General features: G+C 38.6%; 2 protein-coding genes across 7 annotated transcripts; one reads left to right on the top strand and one right to left on the bottom strand.

Moving 5' to 3' along the window:
- Positions 1-1359: 1359 nt before the first annotated feature.
- Positions 1360-12803, bottom strand: CCDC122 (coiled-coil domain containing 122). 2 transcript variants are annotated; one of them, XM_040583964.1, is made up of 5 exons: positions 12746-12803; positions 10437-10534; positions 7718-8116; positions 6436-6552; positions 1360-1931 (listed from the first exon to the last, which is right to left on the bottom strand). In XM_040583964.1, the coding sequence occupies exons 1-5, from the start codon at positions 12801-12803 to the stop codon at positions 1767-1769; spliced, it is 837 nt and encodes a 278-aa protein (XP_040439898.1). In that variant the 3' UTR covers positions 1360-1766. The 2 variants fall into 2 exon arrangements, with proteins under 2 accessions (XP_040439898.1, XP_040439899.1); XM_040583965.1 differs by lacking the exon at positions 12746-12803 and having other exon boundaries at positions 10437-10562.
- On the top strand, positions 11553-24084 carry LACC1 (laccase domain containing 1). 5 transcript variants are annotated; one of them, XM_040583959.1, is made up of 6 exons: positions 11553-11779; positions 16911-17527; positions 18799-18980; positions 19333-19498; positions 21737-21962; positions 22399-24084. In XM_040583959.1, exons 2-6 carry the CDS (start codon positions 16963-16965, stop codon positions 22571-22573), a joined length of 1314 nt encoding a protein of 437 aa, XP_040439893.1. In that variant the 5' UTR covers positions 11553-11779; positions 16911-16962; the 3' UTR covers positions 22574-24084. The 5 variants fall into 5 exon arrangements, with proteins under 5 accessions (XP_040439893.1, XP_040439896.1, XP_040439894.1 ...); XM_040583962.1 differs by lacking the exon at positions 11553-11779 and adding an exon at positions 12487-12620; XM_040583960.1 differs by lacking the exon at positions 11553-11779 and adding an exon at positions 12487-12644.
- Positions 24085-24714: the final 630 nt, after the last annotated feature.

The following is a 24714-nucleotide window of genomic DNA, read 5'->3' as shown; positions in this document are numbered from 1 at the left end:
ACAACAAATGTAAGATGTTTTGCTGTGTGTAGGGTTAAACAGTTGTAATGTTACAGTAATGTACTACACACTCGATAAGACTCAATGTTACTGCTTTCTGGACTCATGTCCAGCAATGAATGTGTGAGTCACATCAGAACAAAGCAGTTAAGATTAGGCATTAGATTTAAGATGTCCTCCTTTGCCTTCTTTTAGAATAAATTAGGTTAGCAAAGTTTTAACCCAGCAATTCGTATTAATTTATTATATATATATATATAATATATTTGTATATAATATATTATTGTATTAATATATGTATTAAACCCAGCAAAAAAAATTATTTGTATCACATTACTTTTCCTATAGCATAGGATACTGAGGTTCTACTTTCTACATTATTGCTTTAATGCAAGTAGTCTGGTTGACAACATTGGAAGGGAAAAAGACAAAGCCAAACAAACTTGAATCTAACGACATTGAGAGAGCCTTCATGAGTCAGCATATTGCTTAAAATAACTTTATATTAAGTGAAATAACATATTAAGGGAAAAGTAAATATACATGAATATATGAATGTTCTAACACAAGTAATAATAGTATTGCATTTTAAACTTTTGCTTTTCTAAGCTAACAATATGTAGGCAGTTTAACATTTTCCACAATAAATACTCAATTTGTTTAAATCTTCATTTTATATTCAGGAGTAAAGATAAATATAAATTATTCAAGACAGCACCTTACATAAAAAGCTACTACCATAGAACAGATAAATGTTATACGTTATGTCCAGTCAGAATTATTACCTTAAGTGTAAGATTAGAGAAAGTACTGTAAATTCCTCAAATGCCAAGCACACAATAAAAAGAAGGCAAAGAAAAATGTCTACTCTTCACTACTATTTTAACAAGAATTTTTAATAGGCCATCATTTACATTAAGAATCATCTTACTGAGCATTAAGCACATAGATGTTAGATGGCCAGTACCAGCTAGTTAAGATCCTCTACACAGTAAGTTCCTCTAAAACCAATCATCTGTAATGCATTTGTATTTCTGGAGAGTGAGTTGTTCCATTTTAAAAGCTGTCCAGATGTAGTACTCGCTTTACCTACTCATTCCTCTTTGCTAAGATATATTAGACCAGCTGAAGTCAGATTATTTGAAGCCCAGTTCTGAGTGAACTAGTTCCTAAGCATTTTATAGCTGGACTGCCTATGTCTTCCTTGTCCCCCATGCTAGGACATACTGGTGGATATAGGGCAAACAGGCTGCAACATCATCTATATGAACTTCCCACACAGCAAAATACAGGCTATCGAAGCTTTCAGAGTTCCTTAGTAGGTTGCAATAATAACAGATGTGGATAAAAGATCTGGAGTTTTGGTATCTCAAGCATGCAAACATACACTGATACTAATTTCTCTGTAGGAAAAACAATGTAGATCTCAATCTTCAGAGATCTAATCAAATAAAAAGGAACTCCTTAAATTGTATTTGGTTGACTTCAAATGACTTTTTAGATAAAATCTGCCACATACTTTGAAAACACCTGGGACTGTTAATACGCTTCTTCCCAAACAGCCTCTGGCCACAGTTTAAAAAAGCAAAAGTTATTCCAAAGCATTACAGATCAAGCACAGCCTAGTTCAGGCCACAGAATGAAAGGGAGAAAAACTTTAAAAAGAAAAGAAATCACTGAGCCCTGGCCCAGCTATTGGGCTATTTACTAAAAGAGCTCCTCTGTCTGGAAAAGATTACCTACATTGTAGCTTTGTTAGGTTAGTTTTACATGCTACTTTGTAACTCCAGTACTCCAAGACACTTCCTTAGCTCTGCTGCCTTCTTCTCCAACTGCTGAATGTTCCAGTGCCATTGTCTTTTATTTGAACGGAGTTTGTTTAGTTGGCAATGCAAACGTTTTAGAATAGCATCATATCTTTTATTCTGTACCTATTAAATCAGAATAAAATTCACTTCAAAATTTCTTTCAAGTAATTTACAGAGGTGTGTTCAGCTCACCTAACTCTAACTGTAGATTCTGACATTTAACCAAGTCATTCCACATTTACTTTATAGCTACTAAAGAGTCACAGACAACTAGGAAGCCATTCATCTGACTTATGTCAGATATCTGCTTTAGGACAATAAGAATTATGCCACTTTCTCACCAAGGGAAGAAAAGCTCCATCCCACTAAGAGCTTAAGTGAGGAGTTCGGTGTGGGTATCTGCTCTGTAGATGTCTATCATTTAACAAAGTAAAGCCCAACCAAAAAGTCAGCATCTCGCAGCTGTGACAACACTTTGCACATGGAAGATTTCAGGCCCCAGAGTGAGAGGTTAGAACGGAAGGAATTTTCATTCTTTGACAAGTGTGTTTGGATATATGTTAGAGTATAAATGAGGTAACATAGATGGCTGGAGTAGCATCTTCACTGTTGCACTGTATTTACAAAGGTATTATTTTCTTTAAAAGGCCATTTATGGCAATGTGGTACTGTACCAATTTTCCCCTCATCACTGCCTTATGTGGAGACAAATGGCTGCTTACACACAACCCTCTGAAGATTTGCATTCTGAAGTGCAAAAGCATGAAACATTCATTATAATAAAAATGGAAATAACAGGTATTCACTTAATGAAAATTTGGGCTTACTTACCCTAGTTTGAATAGCACATGAGTGGTAGTGTGTAATTATTCTTTTGTCTGCTTATTGAAATGTTATTACACTGTATTTAACATACACATGATGGTATGTATACAGGTGCATCAGAACTACAGCATTGCCAGTGACTTCCTACAAGTCTCACTGTCTAAATTTAATGTATAACTAAGTAACTTCATCACAAATGTTTTATAAATTACACTGCCTTCTTTTACTAATGGTAGGTTGCCTTTCTTCATGTCGCCTGTCTCTCCATTGTAATCCTTCACAACTTTTTAACAGATGCTGTCAGATTCACTCATGTGAATTGAGTGCTTGTGGGACCCAAACATCACTAGGACTGTGTTGTATGACAGTGAAACATCTATGATCAATATTATCTGGGTTTTTTTTAGAAATGTGTCTCTAGCATCACTATTGGGAACTGTCTGGCAGATCTGTTGAGGCAGGGAGCACTAATATGTTTACTGGACAGAGGGGAGAGAGAATATTGCTCTTTTTACTGAGCCTTGTGTACATAAAAGTTAACCATTAGAAAAAATTGTCTGGGCACTCGTGAAATCTCCACTGCTGGGCTCCCTCAAGGACTTGATAGACAAGCATCTGCCAAGAATAATATAGCTGCATGTTGATATAGGGGAAAGAGTGCAGCAAGGGAATAGACAGTCTTTTGAGCTTTCTTTTTCTTATTATTTTTATATATCAACATATTTTCCATTATTTGTGGATGTCTTTGGTTAGTCTTTATGACAGAAGCCTTGTCCCTGCACAGGTAACCACCCTGATTTATTGTTGCCATCCCTGTCCAAGGCTGTGAACAGGCTCTGCTCTTCAAGAGACAGGTAGTAGGGCTGGTGCTCAGGAAACAGAATGTAAAAGGTCCACAAGTTGCCTTAAAAGTCCATCAGTACCCTGACCGATGAGAAGCATCCTAGTTAGGAATTAATTATAGTTTATTAATTATCAATGTCAGATTGCTGACTTCCCTTGGAAAAAAAAGAAAGCTTAGGCACAAATTCCCTTGCAGAAAGAAATTTCATCATTAATTTTTAACTTTCCAAAATTCAGCTGCTTTAGAAAGGCATCCCAAATTACATTCCTGCACAATATGCCTAGTTGGGGAAACCTTTGTGGGAAACCAGAAATAATACTGAGGTGAAAAGGGAGCACCAGGGCTGTAAGAGTCAGTCCATTCTGTTTGAGTGCCCACTTAGCCATTAACAAGCCTTTTAACAGGAATTCTGTAGGCATTTAAGTATAGGGCTGTATAGGGGCAGACTTATGACATATGCTTAAAATCATTGCTGAATCAAGGCTCCAGAAGTCCTATGCAACAGCACTCTCATTAATCAGACATGAGGACTCACTTGCATCTGGAGGCTCAGAAACATGGGAGCTCACATACTCTTCGCAAATTCATGAATCATAGATTCACAGAACAGTTTGGGTTGGAAAGGACCTTCAAAAATCATCTAGCCCAACCCCCTGCCATAGGCAGGGACATCTTTCACTTGATCAGGCTGCTCAGAGCCTCATCCAGCCTGACCCTGAACATTTCCAACGATGACAACTTCTCTGGGCAAACTGTTTAATTCTTTCACCACCCTCCTTGTAAAAAAAAAAATAAAAAATCTCCCTTATGTCCAACCCAGATCTACCCTCTTTCAACGGTTTAAAACGTTGCCCCTTATCCTGTCACTACAGGCCCTGGTAGAAAGTTTTTATCTTTCTTACAAGCCCTCTTTATATAGTCAGATGTTACAATAAGGTCTCTCTGGTGCCTTCTCTCCTCCAGGCTGAACAACCTCAACTTTCTCAGCCTGTCTTCATAGGAGAGGTGCTCCACCCCTCTGACCATTTTCGTGGCCTTCCTCTGGACCTGCTCTAACAGCTCCATATCTGTCTTGTACTGCGGACCCCAGTACTCCAGGCAGGGTCTCATGAGAGCAGTGTAGAAGGGGAGAACCACCTCCATCAACCTGCTGGTCACACTGCTTTTTATGCAGCCCAAGATACGGTTAGCCTTCTGGCCTGCAAGCACGTGTTGCTGGCTCACGTCCAATCTTTCATCTACTAATACCCTCAAGTCCTTCTAGGCAGGGCGGCTCTCAATCAATTCATCACCCAGCCTGTACTGATATTGGGGATTGCCCCAACCCAGATGCAGGACCTTGCACTTGACTTCGTTGAATTTCATGAGATTATGAGGAGGCCAGTTACTTTTGGTTCATGCAGTGCTAGAAGCTGAGAATCCAGGCAGTATGTAAAAGTCGTATCACAAGTGCTGAAATCTTGAGGTGGGGACAGTCTGCAGGTTGAGACACCTAGCTTTAGTGGTGCACGTGTGATCTAAATGTCTACATTCTTGGTTTGATCAATAGAAATCTAGCCAATGCATACTACAAAGTCTAGAAAGACCAGATTATGCAGCTCACCCTACTGTAAACACCTACATATGACCGACTGAGCTGATCTCTAGAGTACTTCAACTGCACTAACCACACCTCCAGTGATTATAATAAGAACTTGTCTGACTCATGTGTAGTCACCCATATTTAAACAACCACACGTAGATGTCGGCAGTCTGTAGCTGAATCCCACCACTGCAGTTCAATGAGCTTCACCCATGTGCTTGGCTTGAATATTCTTTCCCGAGTTGTGCTGAGGACTGCTGGATATTAGTGTCTGCCTGTCCACTGCCAGTTTTTATACTAAAAATTGGACTGTTTTCCAGAGAGCTCTTAATAGAAAATAATAACCTGAAAGATTCCATTTGTAAACCTGCTTCCTTCTGAGACAAAAAGATCATATAATCCAAACAAATGAAGAACAGATTAACCTTCACTATTTAATTAAACTTATTTTGATAACAGAACTTAACAGTATTTTTAGGCTGCCTAATTTCACTTTGCATTTAGAGAACTTTCTTAGGAGAATGTTGCCTTGATAAAAAAGTATTTTCTCAGACACTGAATAGCACAGACCTAGTCTGAAGTGGCTGTGGTTTACTTTTCAGTTTAAAAATACTCTGCTGTTCCCTATTACATGAAAAATTATTTTTTCAACCTATATTTTACAATGGGCAATAGAGCTAACATTAGATCAGTTAATCTTTATATTTCAAGCTTTGCTCATTAAATTTTGTGGCATTTGTTTGAACTAACAAGATAAATGATTTTAAACTTCCAAACTAAAAACTATCTAGACATATAATTTCAGTAAGGAACAAAATATAAAATATAATTCAATTATTTAAAAAGAGAAGGTTTTAACTATTTATCAGAATTTTATCTTGGCAGCTAATTAGGAGCCACTGTGTTATCCCTAATTTAATACCAGCTCAAATTAGGGAGATTCATGGGAAATCCATTTTCTTGGTGCAATTGATTCTCCCATTGATAAGTTATCAGGAACCACAAGACAAGTCATGAATAATCAATTCAGCAGTGAAATTTAAAGTATTCCCAAGGTACTACAGAAATAAAAACCCATGCATTTGGCTTTACAACCATTCAGTGACCTCCTTCTATTCAGGGCATCGTTCCAAAAGTTCACAGCAGAAATCCTTCTTAAAACATTTAAATGTCCTTAACTTCAATTTTTCTCATGATAGCAGTTAAGTTCTGAATTTTAGAAAGACTACCAGTATCAAGAATTTCAGATAGCATGGTTACTGTAAATACTTGAATAATGTATGGCCAGCAACAGTGTATAAAGTACTTCAAAACTCATTTGCACTATCTACATTCTGTCAGAAGAACTGTAATTCTATTTTATTCAAATGACTCACCTCAATTTCTTTTCTAAGCTTAGCATGCATTTTTTTCTCTTCTTCCAGAAAGTCCCCTTTTTTATTAATGAATTCTTTCAGTGTTGTGATTTCCCTTTTTAAAAGGGTAATTTCTTCCTGCAGATGTAAGTCAAGATACAATCTCCTTAAAAAGTTGCTCAGTACCTCTATTAAACTCATTAAAAATATTGTATTTTAACAGTCTCACTTCATTAATAGAGATGACATAAAGATCTATAATAAACGTCTTCATGTTACAATAATAACTACATTAACAAAAATTTTAAAATAGTACTTAATATAAGTAACTAAAATAACATCACAAGGCTTTAGATATTTAAGTAGATAATACTTTCAACCTGAAATAAGTAAACAACTACAATAATACAGAAATTTGAACCCATTTTGGCGGTCTTAATTTTAAATTTTAAAATTTTAAAATGTAATGTATTGCAAAACCAAAGAATAATTAATGTATTTTTGGAGACAGATTATTCTTTCTCATAAGGAAATACAATGTTAATGAGTCTTTATTAATCAGTATTTAAAGATTTACTTGTACAACCAAATTTGCATCAATTTCCATGACTAGAGTAACACCAGATTTTCAATTTTTAATAACACAAGTTGCATCACAGTTGGAATCTGTGACCCCATTTCAAATTCATACTTGTATTTGCTTGTATATTAGTAACATTTTGTGGTAAAAAAATCCTACATAGTTGTTTTTGAGAAGTATGGCAAGTAGGGTCAAGAGAAAACATAAGTGTTAGATTAGAATACCAAAATAAATATATTTCACCCCTCTCCTCCTTTCTATCACCATCTCATCAAATCTACCTCCTGTTGGCAAACAGCTCAACTGTATTTGTTACCTGACAGCAAAGTTAAAAAATAATACCATGCTCTTACATGAAAAATGTAACATGTCTCTGTTCCACAGAATTCTGAAAAGTGTCCATGTAAGTTTATTCAACAACCCAAAGAAGCCCACAGTTTGCCAATTATATAAGTTAATTTACAGCTCTGAAATTTTTTTCATAGCCGAGTTAAACTGATCACATAGAACGAACCTGACTTTTACAATAATATACAGATAACAATGGCTGATGATTTTTTTACCACATACCGAAGCCAGAATTTCTTCAATTAATGTAGCATTACAGATTATCTATATTCCCCATAGTCAGTCCTGCATGAACCGTAAACATATTAGACAAACCAATCAACTATGGCAGAATTATTTGACATAAAAGGAAAATAATCAGAAGAAATATAATACCTGTACTTGTTTTATAACAGATCCTTCTGGATTCTGGAGATCTCGTATTAACTCCTCTTTCTTTGTCTTTAATTCTTGAACAACAGCTTTCTTTTTAGCAAGCTCAATCATAATTGGCATTTTACTTTCCATCTCCCAAAAGAGATGTTTATGAGCCTTTATTTTTTCCCGATACACATTATTTCTTGCAGATGTCACCTCAAATTCTTCTTGTACTGTTTCTGCATCGCACTTGAGCTTAACATTTTCAGAATATAGGGCTCTGACTTCAGCCTCCAGATTTTCACAGTGATATTTGGTCACTTCTATGGCATCATCTTGCAGATATATTTCCCTTTCTGTTGTCTTTGTTTCTGACAGAATGGAATCCATTTCTTTCTCTAGTTCCTGAAACTTTGCCTGTAAAATATTTCAGTGTTCCCTTAATAACATTTTTGAGAGGATACTAGGTATCTAGTTAAACAATGTAATTTACATTTATTCAACAGTCTTCTTTGTCACTTGTTTAATGTGGCTTGAATGGAAGGTAGAGTTCTATTTTTCTAAAATCACCACTTTAGAGGCACAACGCAAGAATCTTAAGACTTTTCCTTTTGGACTGAATCTAAAATATGAAGTAAGTATCATTGAAATTACTTTTAAATCATTGCATTTGCAAGACACACAGGATGCAAGAACCCCAGTCCTAATGTTTGTTTAGAGCTGAAATCTGGTTAAGTCCTAATCAGACTAAAAATAACTAATGATACCACAAATCACTTAAAAACCCACATAAACACATAGATGGGTGTCTGGGGTGGAGATTCTCCTGAAATTTTTAATTCCCCTCTTTGTCACAGTAGTATTTGAGAGCTGGATTAATCCCAGCTGTTTTTAACCCCCTAAGAAATATACATCTAGTTCTAAAAAGGCCTCTACAAACTCTCACTTATGAGAAGTTAACAACACAATACTTCGACCCATCAAGAAATCACAGCAACATATATTCATTTATGTTGGAAAAGATCTTTAAGATCATAGAGTCCAACTGTAAACATAACACTGCCAAGTCCATCACCAAACCACGTCCCTAAGTGCTATGTCTACACATATATCTAAGCCAGGAGGGCTGAACTGCTGCCTCAGAAATGTTTGCTCTCTAATGACTACCAAGGGAGCCTAGATAACTAATACAGGGTTAACATCTGACTTGTAGGTGATGTAAGCTAGCTATAATGAATCCCACCCAAAGTAAGAGCCAACAGTAATGCACTGAAAGAATTAGCATCATGATTTATGTCACCTATTATCTTTTCCCTAATGGAAGCACTATGAGTTCTGTGAAATCTCTTATTCAATGTCTTGAACAGATTAGGACATTATTAACTGTTAAGAACGAAGTTTCTGCATAACTTTTAATTTGGAAATCTTGGGCTACAGTTTTAGTAGGGTAAGTATCACTGCCAGCCACCATTTACTGAGAACAGGAAAGCAAAAGATCTTAACGGCAAAGATCCTCCCAATTTGGAAAGGAAATTATTGTTTTCCATGTCTTCTGTGACATGCACACATGGAAATAGACATAAAGATGAAAAAACAGTTCTGCATTCTGAATTTATGTTCCTAATTATTTAACATTGCTGTTCTGCTAACACTAATGTTTGTATGGAATTTCCTAGAGTTTGGGCTTTTTGGAAAGAAAAAGGAAAAGGTATGGAAGGGGAAGAAAATAAATGAGCTAACTTAATTACCTAGGCCTCTAAAGCTCTTCAGGTTTTTTTGAAAACAGACACCTTTGTTTAAATTCTTTGATCACAAATAAATTGTTGCAGCTACGTCATACTATATTATGGGATGGTATATTATTAGGAGAAAGCTTCTTGCAAAGTGTGGCTAGTCAATTGACAGTCCTAAGCAATAAAAGTTTTCATTGCTCCTTCAGAGAAGTTATTTTTGTGCAAAATTTCAAACCAATTATTTTAGCGGTAGAGCTATTCACAGATGTTATAAATGGAACTCTACTACTTCCATCAGCATTCTTCCATGCTCAAAAATACCTGAATGCTATTGTGTCTTTCCTCAGACTAAAATATGTCTCTCAATAGAAATCTGATCTCAAAGGTTAAAAAATAATTGTAAGCTTAATAAATCCTGTGAGAGATTAGCACAGAAATTGTAACAGTATTCACAAAAATCACATGTATCCAGTGTTCTACGAAAAATTACTAAATAAAACCAGTATTTAATGACTATTTAGGATACCCACCTCAAACACATAGAAAAAAGTATTTTGTATCAAAAAGATATTAAGAAAAAATTATAAAGTCTGGTAAAAATATGCCAAAAATGAATGCTTTTAAAATAATTTTTTCCATTCTTTTCTTAGGAAATCACCCTAAAAAAAATCAAAAAGCTCTAACTTTGTATTGTGGTTTTGTTTTGTGGGTTTTGCTCCATTTTTTATGGGGTTTGTTTTGATTTTCCAAACAAAAAATAAAACATCTGCTGAAACCTGCTCTAAGGAAGTCTTAGTTGTGTTGCAACCTTGCTAATAACAATACACACACAGAGTTTTGGCTAAGCCTAAATGGCACCCACAGGAACAGAATTATCTGCTTTACACTTAAATGCAAACACCCAGAAGAAATGAAGCACCATTAGCTTCTCTTGCTCATAGGAATACTTCCTCATCTAATGAAAAAATTAAATTAATTAAACTATACTAAACAGGGTTTATTACCTGCAGTTGGAAAAGAACTGTTTTGCTATTTTCTATCTCTGATGCTTGTGAATGCTGCTTCTCTACAAGTTGTTTTACAACTTCAATTAGTGATGGAGAATTTGGCTTAGCCATTTTAGGTAAAAGGGCAGAACTGTAAGGACATAAAAAAGAAGTTAATTGTTTTATCTTCATTCTATTTATCTCCTAACTATTAATGAAAGAGAACAATATTAAGGGCTTTCCTTTGGGATTCCCAAACAATACATCACTTCATTTGGTTCATTTTTTAGTAACAATGACTGGTTACTAACGGGTGGACGCTCAAAACTAATGACTGAGAATTAGAACCCTTTATTGTAGAATTTTATAAACTAAAGTATTTGAACGTTCTAGCTTCTCTGCAGGGCACATCCTCAGTTTGTGAATACAGTCATAGCTCTTAAAAGCACTTTAAGAACATCTGAAATGCATGAGAGCTAAATACAGCCTGAATACTTAAATTATTCCAGTTACCATACTGCAACCGCCTAGTATATTAACTATTCAACTCTCCTTAATGTAAGATAAACTACAGACTGAGAAAACTGCCACACGTAAAAGTCACAAACTAGTACCATTATAAAGACATGCCCCCGCCTGAGATCAGAAAACATTTCGTACTATTTTTGCATCACTTTGGATAATTAATAAAATCTGTATTGTTATATAAAAGCTCTGTATCTAAAGTGACACAGAACTCTCAAGTAAACACGACTCTGGCACAAGTGCATCTGCAGGCCCGGTATATTAAACGGCACTCAGAGGACCCACAAACCGTGCCTCAAGTTTCGTAGTCCTGACTAGGAAACCACATCTATAATTTTATTTTTGGGGCTGTTTCAACGGTTGTACTGGCACCCCGCATTTCTCCCCTCTATGCCGCTCAAGCACTCCACGCACCCCCACACACCAAGCAGCCCTGTCCCTGCGGCACTGAAACGCATCCAGAGCAGAACCAAGCGCCCTGGGACGCGGCGACCACCTTCCGCCCCGACGCCGGTGACGGAGGACGAGCGGCGCCGACCCCCCTCGCGCAGCCGCACCCCCTCAGGGGGGCTGCAACGGCCGCTGCGTCCCCGCCCCTTCCCGCCCAAACCGTGGCGCGACCCGTCAGGGAGCGTCGGCCAAGGGCCGGCTCCGCGGCGCGGTGTAGGGGCCTTAGGGAGCGTCGGAGAGCTTCAGCCGGGGCAATGGAGCGGCGGAGGCGGCGGGAGGGGAGCGTGGCCGTTAGCGGCGGGCAAGGGGCACAGGGAGCCGGGAGAGGGCCGGCAGGCCTGTCCCTGGCAGGAGACGGAGGAAAACCGGAGGGAACAGCGACGTAGGTGGGTGCTTCGTGGTGGGGCCCGTTGTGGTAGCGCAGCCTGGCTCGCCCAGGGGTTAAGGCAATTTTCTGAGCTTTTTTTCGCTTCTGAATTCCCCGAGTTACCTAATTCATTGGATTAAACTGCATTTCCTGTCATAATTTGTGAAGTGTTTGATGTACACTGCAGAGAATGTAAGTTTTGCTGGGCACCATTGGGTTACGAGGAAGAAGAAATGTCGCCTGGTTTCTACTGGACACAGTGCCCTGCCCATTCCAGTTCCACGGCTGTGGCCTTGTCTCCTGCCCCTCCTGCCCAGTCCTGTTCCTCTGAAGACTAGGTTAGGGAATTTTAATTCTAAATCCCCACATTTTTTTATAATTCAGTGGCCCATATCTTCATAAAATCGGTTTATTTCATCTTTTTTTTTAAATGGCTGAAGCTGAATGTAATACTACAGCCAGAGACATCAATTTGTTGTTTGTCAGTGTTTTGTAACCTGGATATTTTCAGACCCTTTCCTTAGCCTTTCTCAGCATTCTGTACCAAAAATAACCCCAGTAATTCCTTTTTTCTCTCTTTGGTTGAACGAAAGGAAATGGTTGTGTTGGTCTCTCTCCATCGAGTCTGGCCCCCCGTCCCCCCGTCCCCCCCCCAGTTAATTTTTAATGATCTAGTTCAGCACGTTTGCCAGGGAGTGGAAAGGCCCGGAGATAACCGATTTCTGCAGACTTCATAAAAACAGTAGGGAAGGACGCGATAGCCGCATCAGTTCCCTCTGGGAAGGAGAGCCAGGAGGACTGCGCTCGCATCCCTCTGCCCAACGTGTGCTGGAAGGACGAGCAGGAGGGGGACTCCCGAGGTGTGTTCTGGAGCTGTCAGAAATGTAGGTTACTGCAGTTGCAGGGAAGGTAGGAACAGAAGGCAAAGGACAGCAATTCTTAAGAAATCAGATGTTATTAATTCCTCTGTACATGAAAAAATATTTATTTTCATTATTTTCATATTTAAAACTTTTGTTCTTGTCCTTTTTTTCAGTTGTCATATACTGACATATTATATATACATGTATATTTTTAGATATATATAAAAAAAGTATATATACATATATACATAAAAGTATATATATATAAAAAAGTATATATACATGACTATTTTTAGCACAGCTGAGAAAACGTATTTACTATTATTTGTTTCTTGGACAAAGCCTAATATAAATCCTTCATTCCCCCACTTGCCTTTTGACCTTTGCATTGTCCTGGCAAAACATTCAAACTTTTTTACAGAGCTCTGTGAAATTTCTGACTGCTCTGAGGAGAAATTACCATCTTGATTTTGGGCTTGTGACCCTGAAGAGTGGCCGCTCATAACCTCTCTATGTGGGGGCCTTCTGAATATACTTTTGCTTGACTGACTGCCAAATTCTTCACTGGGACTTGCAGTTCCAGCTCAGAAAAAGAAACTTACTGAGTCTGCACAAGTTTTTCTTGAAGGTCTTTGTGTTCTTGTTCCGTTTTGCCGTGCTGTATGTTTCTGAATCCGAGATTGTGCAAAGCTGATGCATTAGAACATGGTTATAGCTGCAAGGTTACATGGCAGAGTTAATGCTGCTTCCGGGTTTAACGCTAACCAGGCATTTAATCATGTTGGTGCCTTTCAATACAGTTTGTTATTTCCTGTGTATTCTGACAGCAACAAAGGAGGGTCTCATCATTAAGAAGAAATACAGGTTCCCACTATAATCTTACCTAGAATAGGAATTTCCATCATGTACATACAAATCAGCTGCAAGACTGACAGTGAGAAGTGAGATATATAAAGCTGGTAATGTGTGCTTATATCAGATGGTATCTTTCAAGAGTTTTAAAAGGATTGTCTACCTGTGTGTGTAAGTAAATTCCTGTGTTTTAAACTTTGAGTTTGTTTATAAAAACTGCATGTACTTCAGTATTTTCATTGTAAGTGCTGATTTCTGTTTCTTCAACCTTGCCTAAATACCCCTGAGTTAAGAGAGGCAGAACATTTTATTTTAATGCAGTTTAAGAGGCGTTTATATTTTTTTCCCCCCATTTTTTTGTCTTTGCTGTTGGAATTTTATTACAAATTTGCTCTTGTTCCTGTTCATACGGGCTGCTTTAGTGACCTGTTTTCTTTCTCTGTGCATGTGTCTCTGGCAGATGTTAAATATTTCTTGCCTTTTTAATTTTCCCAAAACGATGTCTGTTCTCTGAGTTTCTGTAAGAAGATAAGGTGACCATTGGGATTCAAAGGTGCAGGAAATTGCCAGTGATCTTGCCTTGACCAAGAATGAGCTTTCAGAATTAGATTTCTGGGGGTTTTGAAAGTTGCTTTTTGGATCTTTTTTCTACCCTGAGCTGCCTCTTCTCTGCAGCCCAGTTTACTTTCCTTCATTGTTTCTTTTCTGTATTCACTATGCTTTTCTCCCTTTTGCTTTTGTTACCTCCTCACCTCTCCTCCCTTCTCATTATCTATCATTTTCTTTTATTTTCTTTCTCATTATATCAATGCAAGAGAATCTTTTTACCCTCCAAATGTTTGTACTGACAAAGTTTCAGAGGGTGAATGAAACAGCTAATGGGTGGCCTTGGCTTCAAGTTTGTGCAAGTATTTGTCTTGCATTGTATACTGAAATGAGCAACTCCTTAATAAATGCAGTTAATCTCTTCTGATCTAGTTATGTGCAGTGACACTTCCCATGAAATGCTGGGACTGTAGAGCATATTACTTAAAACCTGAATAACCATGAATGCATTTCTCATAAGCTAGAACATTGCTGTGCTTGGTGAGGCTGTATTTTGAGAAGGGTTTTGTTAGGAGACTTGGAAAGCAGTCAAACAATTTTATTATGACTGTAAGCAAATTTAATTGTGACACTACTGGCCTCAGTAGGACTCTGTGATGCAAAACTGGAAGGATATGAGAGTCAGTCAGCCCCATTACTTCTTTATGTACATCCCAGTAATTGCCCCTGTGGACTTTTTGCAATACACACACAACTTAGTATCAATGAAGGCAATTACCTCTCTCTCTGCACTTTGCTTCCACCTTTTCTTTGGTGGTATTTTTCTGGGGAAATACAAGGAGTTAAATGAACTCTACTTACCTGCCGCTATTGACATATCTGAAGTGGAGCAGTAATCTGTTTTTCTACTACACCCCTTTGTTGTACTCTTTGCTGGGGCTATTAGCTATAACTAGACTGGGATTGTGTCGTATTCGTAGAGGCTTCCCACGGAGAGAGTCAGGGTAGGGAAGGAAATACCCTGATTTCCCATGTCATGGTCTTTGGCATGACGCTGTTTTGACACTGTTTTCTTAGCAAGCTGTTTTGTCTAAAATCTATTGTCAGCTGTGTGTAAATAATACTCTGAGCAAAATCAAGAGTCATAAATTCCATGGCAGATGTTTTATCTGCTGTTACATTTTGATACTTTCAATTCACCTGTTTTGATAGCCACTAATTAATCTTTGTAAGCATTCAACTTGCAGAAAGGAAAACATCATTTTCAGTCAGGATTATTTTTCTTCCAGTCTGGGGGAAAGAACAAGGAAGAAAACACAGAATGTTTTCTGTAAAACCTCCTCTGAATATACAATCCATTAAAACCAGAAGGGTCTTTGACTTCTTGTTTGAGTGTGGAAACTCAGGGAATCCATTGTCAACCACAAAATGCCAAGGACACCAAGTCCACCATAGTGGTAGGCTTCAAGTACACACACAAGCAGTATTTTTGCAGGATAATGAAGTGCTGTGAAGCCAGAGCATGCGTGTAGTTACAGGAGAATGAGGACTTGGATCAGGAAAATAGTGCCAGGCATTATCTGGTACAGTTAGCTCTATTAGCAGAGCATTCATTTCAAAGACTTAAAAGATTCTCAAGTCCCTTGTTCCTGCAAAGTTATTAAATTTCCTGTAAATGAATTAATATAGATGCACAATTTGTTACTGTGCAAAAAAATGGTGGTATTAAAGAATACTCTAAATAATTATGGGTGTTACAACTGGTCATAAAGCTGCATGCATGCTTCCTGAATCAAGCACGGTGCTTAGTCGTGAAATCTAAATAGCTGTCTGTTCAAGGTTCCCAAAGCAGAGGCATGTAGTCTTTTGTTCCAGACCTCTGGAGGCTTGCACTGGAAACGAAAAAATTATCAGAGACAGAGAAAAGAAAATAAGAAACTTCTGAGAGGATATGTAAAATAGGCACTCATAGGAACAGAGAGGAAGAGATGGACAGACAAGTTTCTACAAGTAGTCCTAGCTGGGCTTGGATCAACAAAGTTCAGAAAAGGAAGAAGAAAACCCACCAAAACTGGATGTATACCATGGATCTACAAGACAAGCTGTGAACTATAGAATGATTTTTGATAACTTAACGTGTCTTGATTTCAGAGCATAGTGAAAAAGCTGAGGCAAGAAGTTGTGCACAGCATTATATTATTTTTTTCATTTAGTTCTGTGTAGATCTCGTGTTACTAGGTGAAGTTCCAGTAGCCTGTGCTGAGTTCCTATGCATGTTGAAAAGAAGAACTATACTGATCATGTGCCTTTCCACACAGAAGTTAGAAATTTGCAAGTAAATAGTTTTGGTAATGCAAAACAGAGAAGTGAAAAAAAGTTGTGTGGAAGCCTGTGGGAGTGATGTCATTGCGCTCACAGCCCAGCACCCCTGCTGCCAGGAGAGGTAGCAGACATGAACTCCACCTCAGTGATAAGTGTAAAATCCCTCTGAAAAAAAGAAACTCCTCAAGTCCCAGGAAACTGAGGGACCTCTGTATTTGGTTCCCCTCATGGGAGCTGGAGGAGGGCCCAACAGTCAGAGGTCAAGAAGATCCATTAGGCTAATGTAGGTTAATTGATTCAGTAAATCTAATATTATGTACTAACCTTTTATCATCCCTGACCTGGGAAAAACCTGAGGTAGGCGGGGTGGTAGGGAAATACCCAAGTACTTAAATACATAATAATTCTCATTTCCGCTACTTCTCTTTTGATGCAGCAAAAAGATCCTAAGACCATAACTACTGCTATGCCACCTTCTCTACACAGTATCACTGAGTGCGTTGCCTTAATTACATAATTCTGTGGTTGGACTAATGATGCTGTCTTGCCTTTTTGTTTGTTTTTCAGGTTTTGTTACTGAATACTTGGTGGTTGTAGGAATCTCTAAATATCCTTGAATATGGTGGAAGCAGTATTGATAGATCTGTTCAGCCTACCAGCCAACTTGCAGAACATCCAAGGATTACTGCGTAACATGCTGGAAACTATTGATAAATGCTCTTCCATCCCAGCTCCATTTGTTTACGTCATGTGTTACCAGAATCAGGGGAGTGACAAGGACAGTGAACAAGAGTCCTTGCTTCCACCTCTGAGAGATTTTCAGAATCTGAAGAAAAAACTAGAGGTGGTATGTGGTCTGACTGCAGCTGGTGCTTTGTACACGATCAAACAAAGACTGGATGAAAAAGACCTAAGTGTCATTAAAGTTATTCTCCCTCCCTTAAGAAAAGACTTAATGAAAGTATATATAGACCATCTCTTTACAGCAGTCTACCAGTTTGAATTTGAGGATTTACAGGTGGCATCTGATTGTGAAAACCTACAGATATCTGAACCTCAGAGTGAAGGGCAAAGGCTTCCTACGCAGGACGTGGCACTTATCCAAAGAGAGATTCAGATGTACTTACAAAGCCTGCCGAGCCTGAAAGGGGAGCTCACCATCCTCAGATCTTTCCTGATCCCAGGTAAAGAGAATCCCAGCTAATAGATTTTACAGAGACTGTTCCCAAGCATACCTGTTCAAGGGAATTGCAAAAAAAGTAAGGTTTGGAAATGTCTTCAGGCAGCAGATAATTCTATATGATGTTGTAATAGTGTGTCATGTCTGTAAGATGGGGAAGCGACAACAGAGAGACAGTAAAAGACTGGCAAGTCTGTACCAGGCCTAGGGCATGACCAGAGGAAAGAGAGGCCCAGGGTTAGTGAGAGCATTAGTGCAGACAGTAAAATCCCTTCCCCTCTGTGTGGGAATTGCACACTTGGAGAGTTACCATCATCTTCTCAAAGAAAGGCAGGACAGGAGTTTCTCTTGGTCTGCAGCCTTGGACGTGCCTGGTTAATCAGATTGATGTCTCACTGTCCCTGCCATAGTATGACCCAGTTTACTGCAGCATGTTTCTGAAGTGGTGTGATTATGAGGTCACATGACTCAGAGGATTCAGGGGAAAGCAGAGAGGTTTGCTACTGCAAAAATTTGGAACTGTCTTTCCCTAAAAATATGTCTGAAATGATCCAGAACCTGAAAGGACCGTAACTTACTTAAAGCAATTTTTGTCTCCATTGTCTTTGAGATTTTGACTGTGACTTTGAAAGGTTCACATTACATAGAAGAGATTTTGAATCTCCACTCTGATTATGTCACAAAGCTTGTCAGCTGTTAAGACAGCAAAAATATCAGTTGTGGGACTATCTTTCTGTATTCAACTGTGCCACGCAGATCCCTCCACCCTTTCTCCCCCAAAACAGTGACTGCATTTGATGCATGAGGCCATGATAAATGATCCACAAAGTAAAAAAAAGATTTTTCAACAATGCTCAAAATTCTCAGTGCTTTCAGTGTACTTCAGAAGGATGTTTGAGATTCTGTGAAGTGTTGAGAACTAGTACTCATTTGGCAAAAAACCTTGGGAGGTTAGAACATTTTTTTTAAAATCTGCTCTTAATTTTTCTCAGTGAGTTACCTCTTCTCTAGGGTTTGTGCTACAACTCTGCAAAAAGTCAGGCTAAATCTTGCAGGACTCCTTCTTGCTCCAAGGTCTGCCTTGCCCTCAGGGCATTATGATTATGAGCAAGAAGGAAACTTAGAATCCTTAAATTTAAATGACACCGCAAAATATGGGTAAAGCAATACTTAACTTGATGGGCTAATTCCAGCCCTCTTCAGTATAAAGCCATGTAATATCTGGACTTGTCTTGTGTTGAAAACAATTGTTGTTGTCTTTTTTTGCCTTGCCAGATGAAATTTTCCTACATGGGTTCACCACAAGGACAGGTGGGATCTCCTACATACCAACTCTAAGCTCCTGCAATCTCTTCAGTAGTTCCAAGCGAAGGGACCCACAAGTTGTTGTTAAAGAAAATCTCCGCCGGCTAGCTAGTGTTGCAGGATTTAACCCAGAGGCTTTTCACAGAGTCAAGGTATCTTAGCAAGCAATGGATTTATATAAACAGATCAGATCTTCATGTATCACTGGGTAAAACTGTAGGCATTATTCTTGCCTTTCTCAGCAAGAACTTGTAAGACCCAGGACAATTAAAATATTTATGCTGGCACTTTATCTGTGGGAATAGCCATCCAAACTATCAGCCATTTGGCTATGGTGGCTTTCTACTGATACATCTGTATGGCATTTGAACAAAGGAGTGCCTGATTTCCATGATTCAGAAGGTGCAGAGCGTTTTCCACACCAAAGAAAAATCCTTGCATTAGTCAGAACTGGGTTTTTTTGCTTGCCATATCACCACCTGTGTTCTGATTTTGCTTTGACAGATTGATCACGCTAATGCTGTGTGTATTATGGGAAAGACAGAGCCTGACAGCTATGATGGAATTGTTACGGATCAGAAAGGTGTTACGATAGCAGCTCCTGGTGCTGATTGCATACCCGTGCTGTTTGCTGATCCTGTCAGAAAAGTCTGCGGTGCTGCTCATTCTGGTAGGAATTTTAAATCATGGAGATCAAAATGACTAGGAGACCACTGGAAAGGGAGTTTTGGACTAAGGATTACAAATCAGTAAAGAAAGGAGCACTGAATGAGGATGAATAAATCCAAGGTCACATAACTATATAGACCCTGACCTGTTCAGTTTGTATCCTGCCAATAAAAAATTAGTCTTGAGAATAGTTTTTTTCCCAAGCTATGTATTTTTTTTATTTTATAACTTTAATAATTATTATTTATGTAGTTATACATTTATTTTGCTGATCTGGTAGCCAAAACCAAATACTTCTTTTAGTGCCCTGTCTAACTTCATATGTAAAAAAACAGCTATAAAGCCAATGCCCCCAACAATCATTTTGGATCAGAAGAAATATTTGTCTGACCCAAACCAAGTGAGAATAAAACTGAAGTAGGGATGTTTTAGCACAACCTGGGGTTATGTCTGACTTCAGAAGATGTCCTAGCTGTCAGGCTAGAACACATATCCTGTGGTGAGATTTTCCTGCTGGGGCTGTTTCACTTTATGAAAAAGTCTGTTATTTATGAGGTCAAGGAGAATGCACAGCTGCGAGTTTCTTCTCAGCTTTGATGCTAATACACCCCTCTAATATGGCAGGAAGCTTCACCTCTGCCTAGAACCTGTGAGTACCACCTAATTCATATAATTCTTCATGCATTCAGTAAATTAGCGAAAATAAACTTGAATTTCTGAGTCATAAGATGATTAAAACGTTGACTTTCCTTCAGTAAAGTGGGGTGGGGCGTGTCCATGCATGTCCCACCCTGTGCTTAACGAGCTTAGGTTAGAGAAAGTCCTAGCAATCTTAGGTTACAGAATGTGAAAGCAGTAAGAATTGTGGTACGTCTGTCTGGGAGGAGAAGGGAATGTGATTTTTAATGGGGAGAAGAGATGGAGACAATTTTATCTACTCTTGAAAGTTTTACATTGTAAGTTTTCAAACCTAATTATTGCAAAATATTTAAATCTGTAGTTGCTCCTTTCTCTGCTGTCTCCTCATTTACCTAGTCCCTGACGCATCACACTGTTCCCCCAGCCCACACCGCTGCCTTTTCCAAGCATACCTCCTGGCTCTAGCCTGAACTCCTACCTTCCATCTCCCAAGTTTTGGCTTTTGTTCCCACATCACAATCCTTGCCAGGCTTCCAGTTATCTTTTCCTAAGTCATAGAATCATAGAATGGTTTGGGTCGGAGAGGACCTTAAAGATCATCTACTTCCACCCCGCTGCCATGGGCAGGGACACCTTCCACTAGACCAGGTAGCTCAAAGACTCATCCAGCCTGGCCTTGAACACTTCCAGGGATGGAGCACCTGCAACTTCTCTGGGCAACCTGTTCCAGTGTCTTATGACTCTCACAGTAAAGAGGTTTTTTTCCTAATATCTAATGTAAATCTATCCTCTTTTAGTTTAAAACCATTACTCCTTGCCCGATCACTACAGGCCCAGTCTTTCTTATAAGCCCCCTTTAAGTATTGAAAGGCTGCAGTGAGGTCTTCCTGGAGCCTTCTCTTCTCCAGGCTGAAGAGTCCTTTCCTTCCTGCACAACCCCATCTCAGTTCATGTTTAACTTGAAAACATATTGCTGTGTATACAAATAAAGACAACTAGGTATAAGGTCATCTCAGTCTTTTGATGTAGAAAAGCAGAGGAAAACGTATTAGCATATCCTGTCCTTTGTTAAGACTTCCTGGGACTCAAACTGAGATAAGAGAACTCAAAGCTGGGCTTTTTTTTAGCTATTCTAAACAATGCTGAAGTGCAAAGTTTGGCTTTTTTCTGTCTATTCCAAACAATGTCTATAGCTTGAGCCTTTTTTCTTTTTTTCCTAAAATAACATCAGAATAATTTTCACCATATTATAAAAATACACTTCTGACTGTAACATATTTCTGCTGTCATATTCCCATTTAAATGTTTCAAGCACAGAGCCTGTAAGGTATGCTCTAGTTGCCCAAACCAGGACACTGAGAAAAAGGAATTCTGGAATCCTAATCTAAACTCTTCTCTCTAGTTTCCATCTCCACAAAATTGTATCAGCAAACAGAAAGTTGCTAATGTGTTGGGGGTTTTAAAAAATAAGTTATTTATTATTAGATGTAATTATTTTTAGATGTAACTGTTGTACTTTAATAATAGCTTATATTTTAGCTAATATCAAATTAAAGAGACAATTTATACAGTTTGTTTTTCAACCTCTCATTCCTCACAGGATGGAAAGGCACATTGTTAGGAGTTTCTATGGCCACAGTAAATGCTATGGTATCTGAATACGGCTGTAATGTGAAAGATATCCTTGTGGTGCTGGGCCCATCTGTAGGACCTTGCTGCTACAAACTTCCTCACGAATCGGCAAAAGAATTTTACAGAATTGATCCGAAATGTGTGAGACTAATTGACTCTGCATGTCCTTACATTGATATTAGAAAAGCAACACGGTAAGCCTACTGAGTGAAAAAAAGACTTAATTGCACATTAGTTATCAACGATTATTTTGGTGTTGTATTATCCAGCATTGTTATGGTGAGGGTCCTCACAATCCAACTAGAAGTACTCTCTAGTACTTCGCAAATCATCAAATTATACCTTTGAATGAATGGTATCTGCTCACTTTTGCTGTGTTTCAACTATTATTTTACTGTTACACTGTTAGTTTATGGATTATAGGCAAATATTCAAATTAAATTTGGGTTTACTGGTTGCAGAAAAGCAATTATTGTAGTATAATACTGGAAGAAAGAAAAAAGCAGACTAAAGTCCCAATCACAAATTGGCATGGTTTGTTCAATTGGTACTTGAGGTGCTGTCTGAATGGTAGTGTCTTAAGGAATGTGAGTATGTATGAAAAATATTTTCTGTTTCTCTTTGTTTAAGGATTCTTCTTGAGAGTGGTGGGATCCTTCCTGAGAACATCCAAGATGATTCTGTCATAGACCAAAGCCAAAATATCACTTTCTGTACTGCATGCCACCCTGATAAATTCTACTCTCACTTCCGTGATGGCACTAACTTTGGGACACAGATGGGTTTCATATCAATCAAAGACTGAGATTGTATCTCTTGCTTTTAAATAGTATTTAGACAATGTCTTCTGCATTTTCTGGCATCCTGCTCTCCTCATAGAAGTTCTTCCCCCTTCCTTGCACAGACTTGTAACAGAGAATTCACAGATCTTGAGATTCTCCCACTTTTTCCCTTCCCTGCCATTCTGAGGCAAGAGTAAATGTCTAGGGTGTGGGGCCAATAATTCTTGTGTGAGACAGGCTTCAAAGGAAACAAGGACAACCCACACCATGACAAAGCCCTTCTGCAAGACTAGATGGAAGCTCCAATTTTTTCAAGCCTTGACCAAGTATTTCCCAGAAACCTCAGTTTTAAGGTGGTGAAAGTACCCCAGTCTTCATTAGCTTCTAAGTGAGACTTCTGAATGAAGTATGACATTACTGATACAGGAAGGAAAGCCTGTATTGCACATTAACTATTTGAGAACACCCAACTTTTGTAGTTTCAGCTGAAGGTTAGCCTTATGGAATTATGTGCCTGGGATTGTTTTTCTTCTTTGGAGTTGTTTAAAGAGCCCCAAAACACTTACAGAACTTTTCCTATGGAAAATAACTTGAAAGTGAGAAGCACACAAGCTCCTTTGAGGCAGACCTTGAAAATATATGAACTCTTGCCATTCTCTATTTTTTGATTGTAGAAAAAGTAGGACTGTGAATCTTAATATGGTATGACATGACATGTTCATGTTTCCTTACAATTTTCTTTAAACTTTTGGTGATCTGCTGATGTCCATTGAGACAGTCCCAACAGTGGCAAGGCACTTAATAAACATCTGAAAAGGGGAGCGAATTTAGCCTCAGTTAATTTTACTGACCAATAGTTGACTTACCTGTCTTGCTCAACACGTTCGAAGTATGCACTGTTTTGTTTCGGCTGTAAAAATTTTGCCTCTAGCCATTAAAATAGACGTGATAGTTCCTGACACATAGACAGTGAGAGATTCCTAATAGAAAACTATGCTGACTGTAGCTTGCAGAGCTGCCAAGCACAAGCCTTGGGACAACTGTCCGTATGACGTAATTGCTATTTTGAATTCAACGGTCTTTACCGATTCTAGACTTTTATGTCCGCTAGAGGTCAGTGCTCGCTCACGCTGCACACCAGTCCCTGGCTGCACCGCATCCTTTCCAAACCATGCATTTTGCAAAGCACTGTACAGCATAGCGGATACTGTTGCTTATGTAATCGTCTGCCAAGTTATTCTAGTATCTGTGCTTGAAGAGTAAACTGTTTTTCATTTTGTTGGGTTGTGATTCAGAGCTGGCCAATTTAGAACTTTCCTTGTCCTCTGGGAGAACAGACCTTCTGAAAAATTTTCTTTTACCTGTGAATAGTATTTCTCAGAGAAGAGCCTGGTTCTGAGTATGTTACCCTCTGACTGTAACCATCTACCAAAACCAATGCTTCTTCCACCTCTCCTACTTCCTTAGAAATAGTATTCCTCTTCTGGTTTAGCACGGCAGTACTTGACAATAAAAATTCTTACATTTTCAGTTACCTTTTAAAAACCTCACCATTGCTTTCATCGTTCTTGGTTTCTTTTGTAACTTCACTGTGGTGATGTTATGGCTTCAAACTGGAGGTTCAGGCTCCAACAGGGGCAGCACACACTCCTCAATGCTGCCAAGCATGTTACTGCACAGTAACTGATGGTGTGTGTGGTATGTATCTGTATTGTGTGTGACATTCCAAATATAGAATAATATAATTATGTGGACACTGACAGCTTATTTTGCTGCACTAGGTTAAAAAAAAATGCAAATAAATAGTTACCTACCTTCACCTTTTATTTCTGTCCCCTTACCTTGGTATGTAAGTGTGCACCACTTAGAGACACTGACATAGCAGTGAAATGAGTAAGGTGTCTTTCCTTCTGCTGTTTCTGCTGTGGGGGCAGTAGCACCACTTAGTCCTCAGTCCCTGCACCTGAAGCTCAGCCAAAGCTTGTCTGTCAGTGCCCTTCACTTAACCCTCTTCCCTTGTGGATTAAGTGCATGCTGTTAAAAGCAACTGAGTTACTTGCTTGTGCAAGGTGCTGCTTGACAGCTGAAACATCATAGGTGTCCATGTGCTTGCTGTTAGTCCGTCTCACCTCAAAGATCGTTTTAAACTAGTGCACTTGACTTT

Source organism: Falco naumanni, chromosome 2 (assembly GCF_017639655.2).
Source record: "Falco naumanni isolate bFalNau1 chromosome 2, bFalNau1.pat, whole genome shotgun sequence".
Taxonomy (NCBI): domain Eukaryota; kingdom Metazoa; phylum Chordata; class Aves; order Falconiformes; family Falconidae; genus Falco; species Falco naumanni.
This window is presented reverse-complemented; position numbering and strand designations above follow the sequence as displayed.

Coding starts and splice junctions, on each gene's coding strand:
- LACC1 (XM_040583959.1), top strand. CDS start 16,963: ATGGTGGAAGCAGTATTGATAGATCTGTTCAGCCTACCAGCCAACTTG. Junction 18,981..19,332: donor AGGCTTTTCACAGAGTCAAG/GTATCTTAGCAA, acceptor TTGCTTTGACAG/ATTGATCACGCTAATGCTGT. Junction 19,499..21,736: donor CTGCGGTGCTGCTCATTCTG/GTAGGAATTTTA, acceptor CATTCCTCACAG/GATGGAAAGGCACATTGTTA.
- CCDC122 (XM_040583964.1), bottom strand. CDS start 12,803: ATGACAACTGAAAAAAAGGACAAGAACAAAAGTTTTAAATATGAAAAT. Junction 8,117..10,436: donor CAGTTCTTTTCCAACTGCAG/GTAATAAACCCT, acceptor AATATTTTACAG/GCAAAGTTTCAGGAACTAGA. Junction 6,553..7,717: donor CTGTTATAAAACAAGTACAG/GTATTATATTTC, acceptor TTACATCTGCAG/GAAGAAATTACCCTTTTAAA.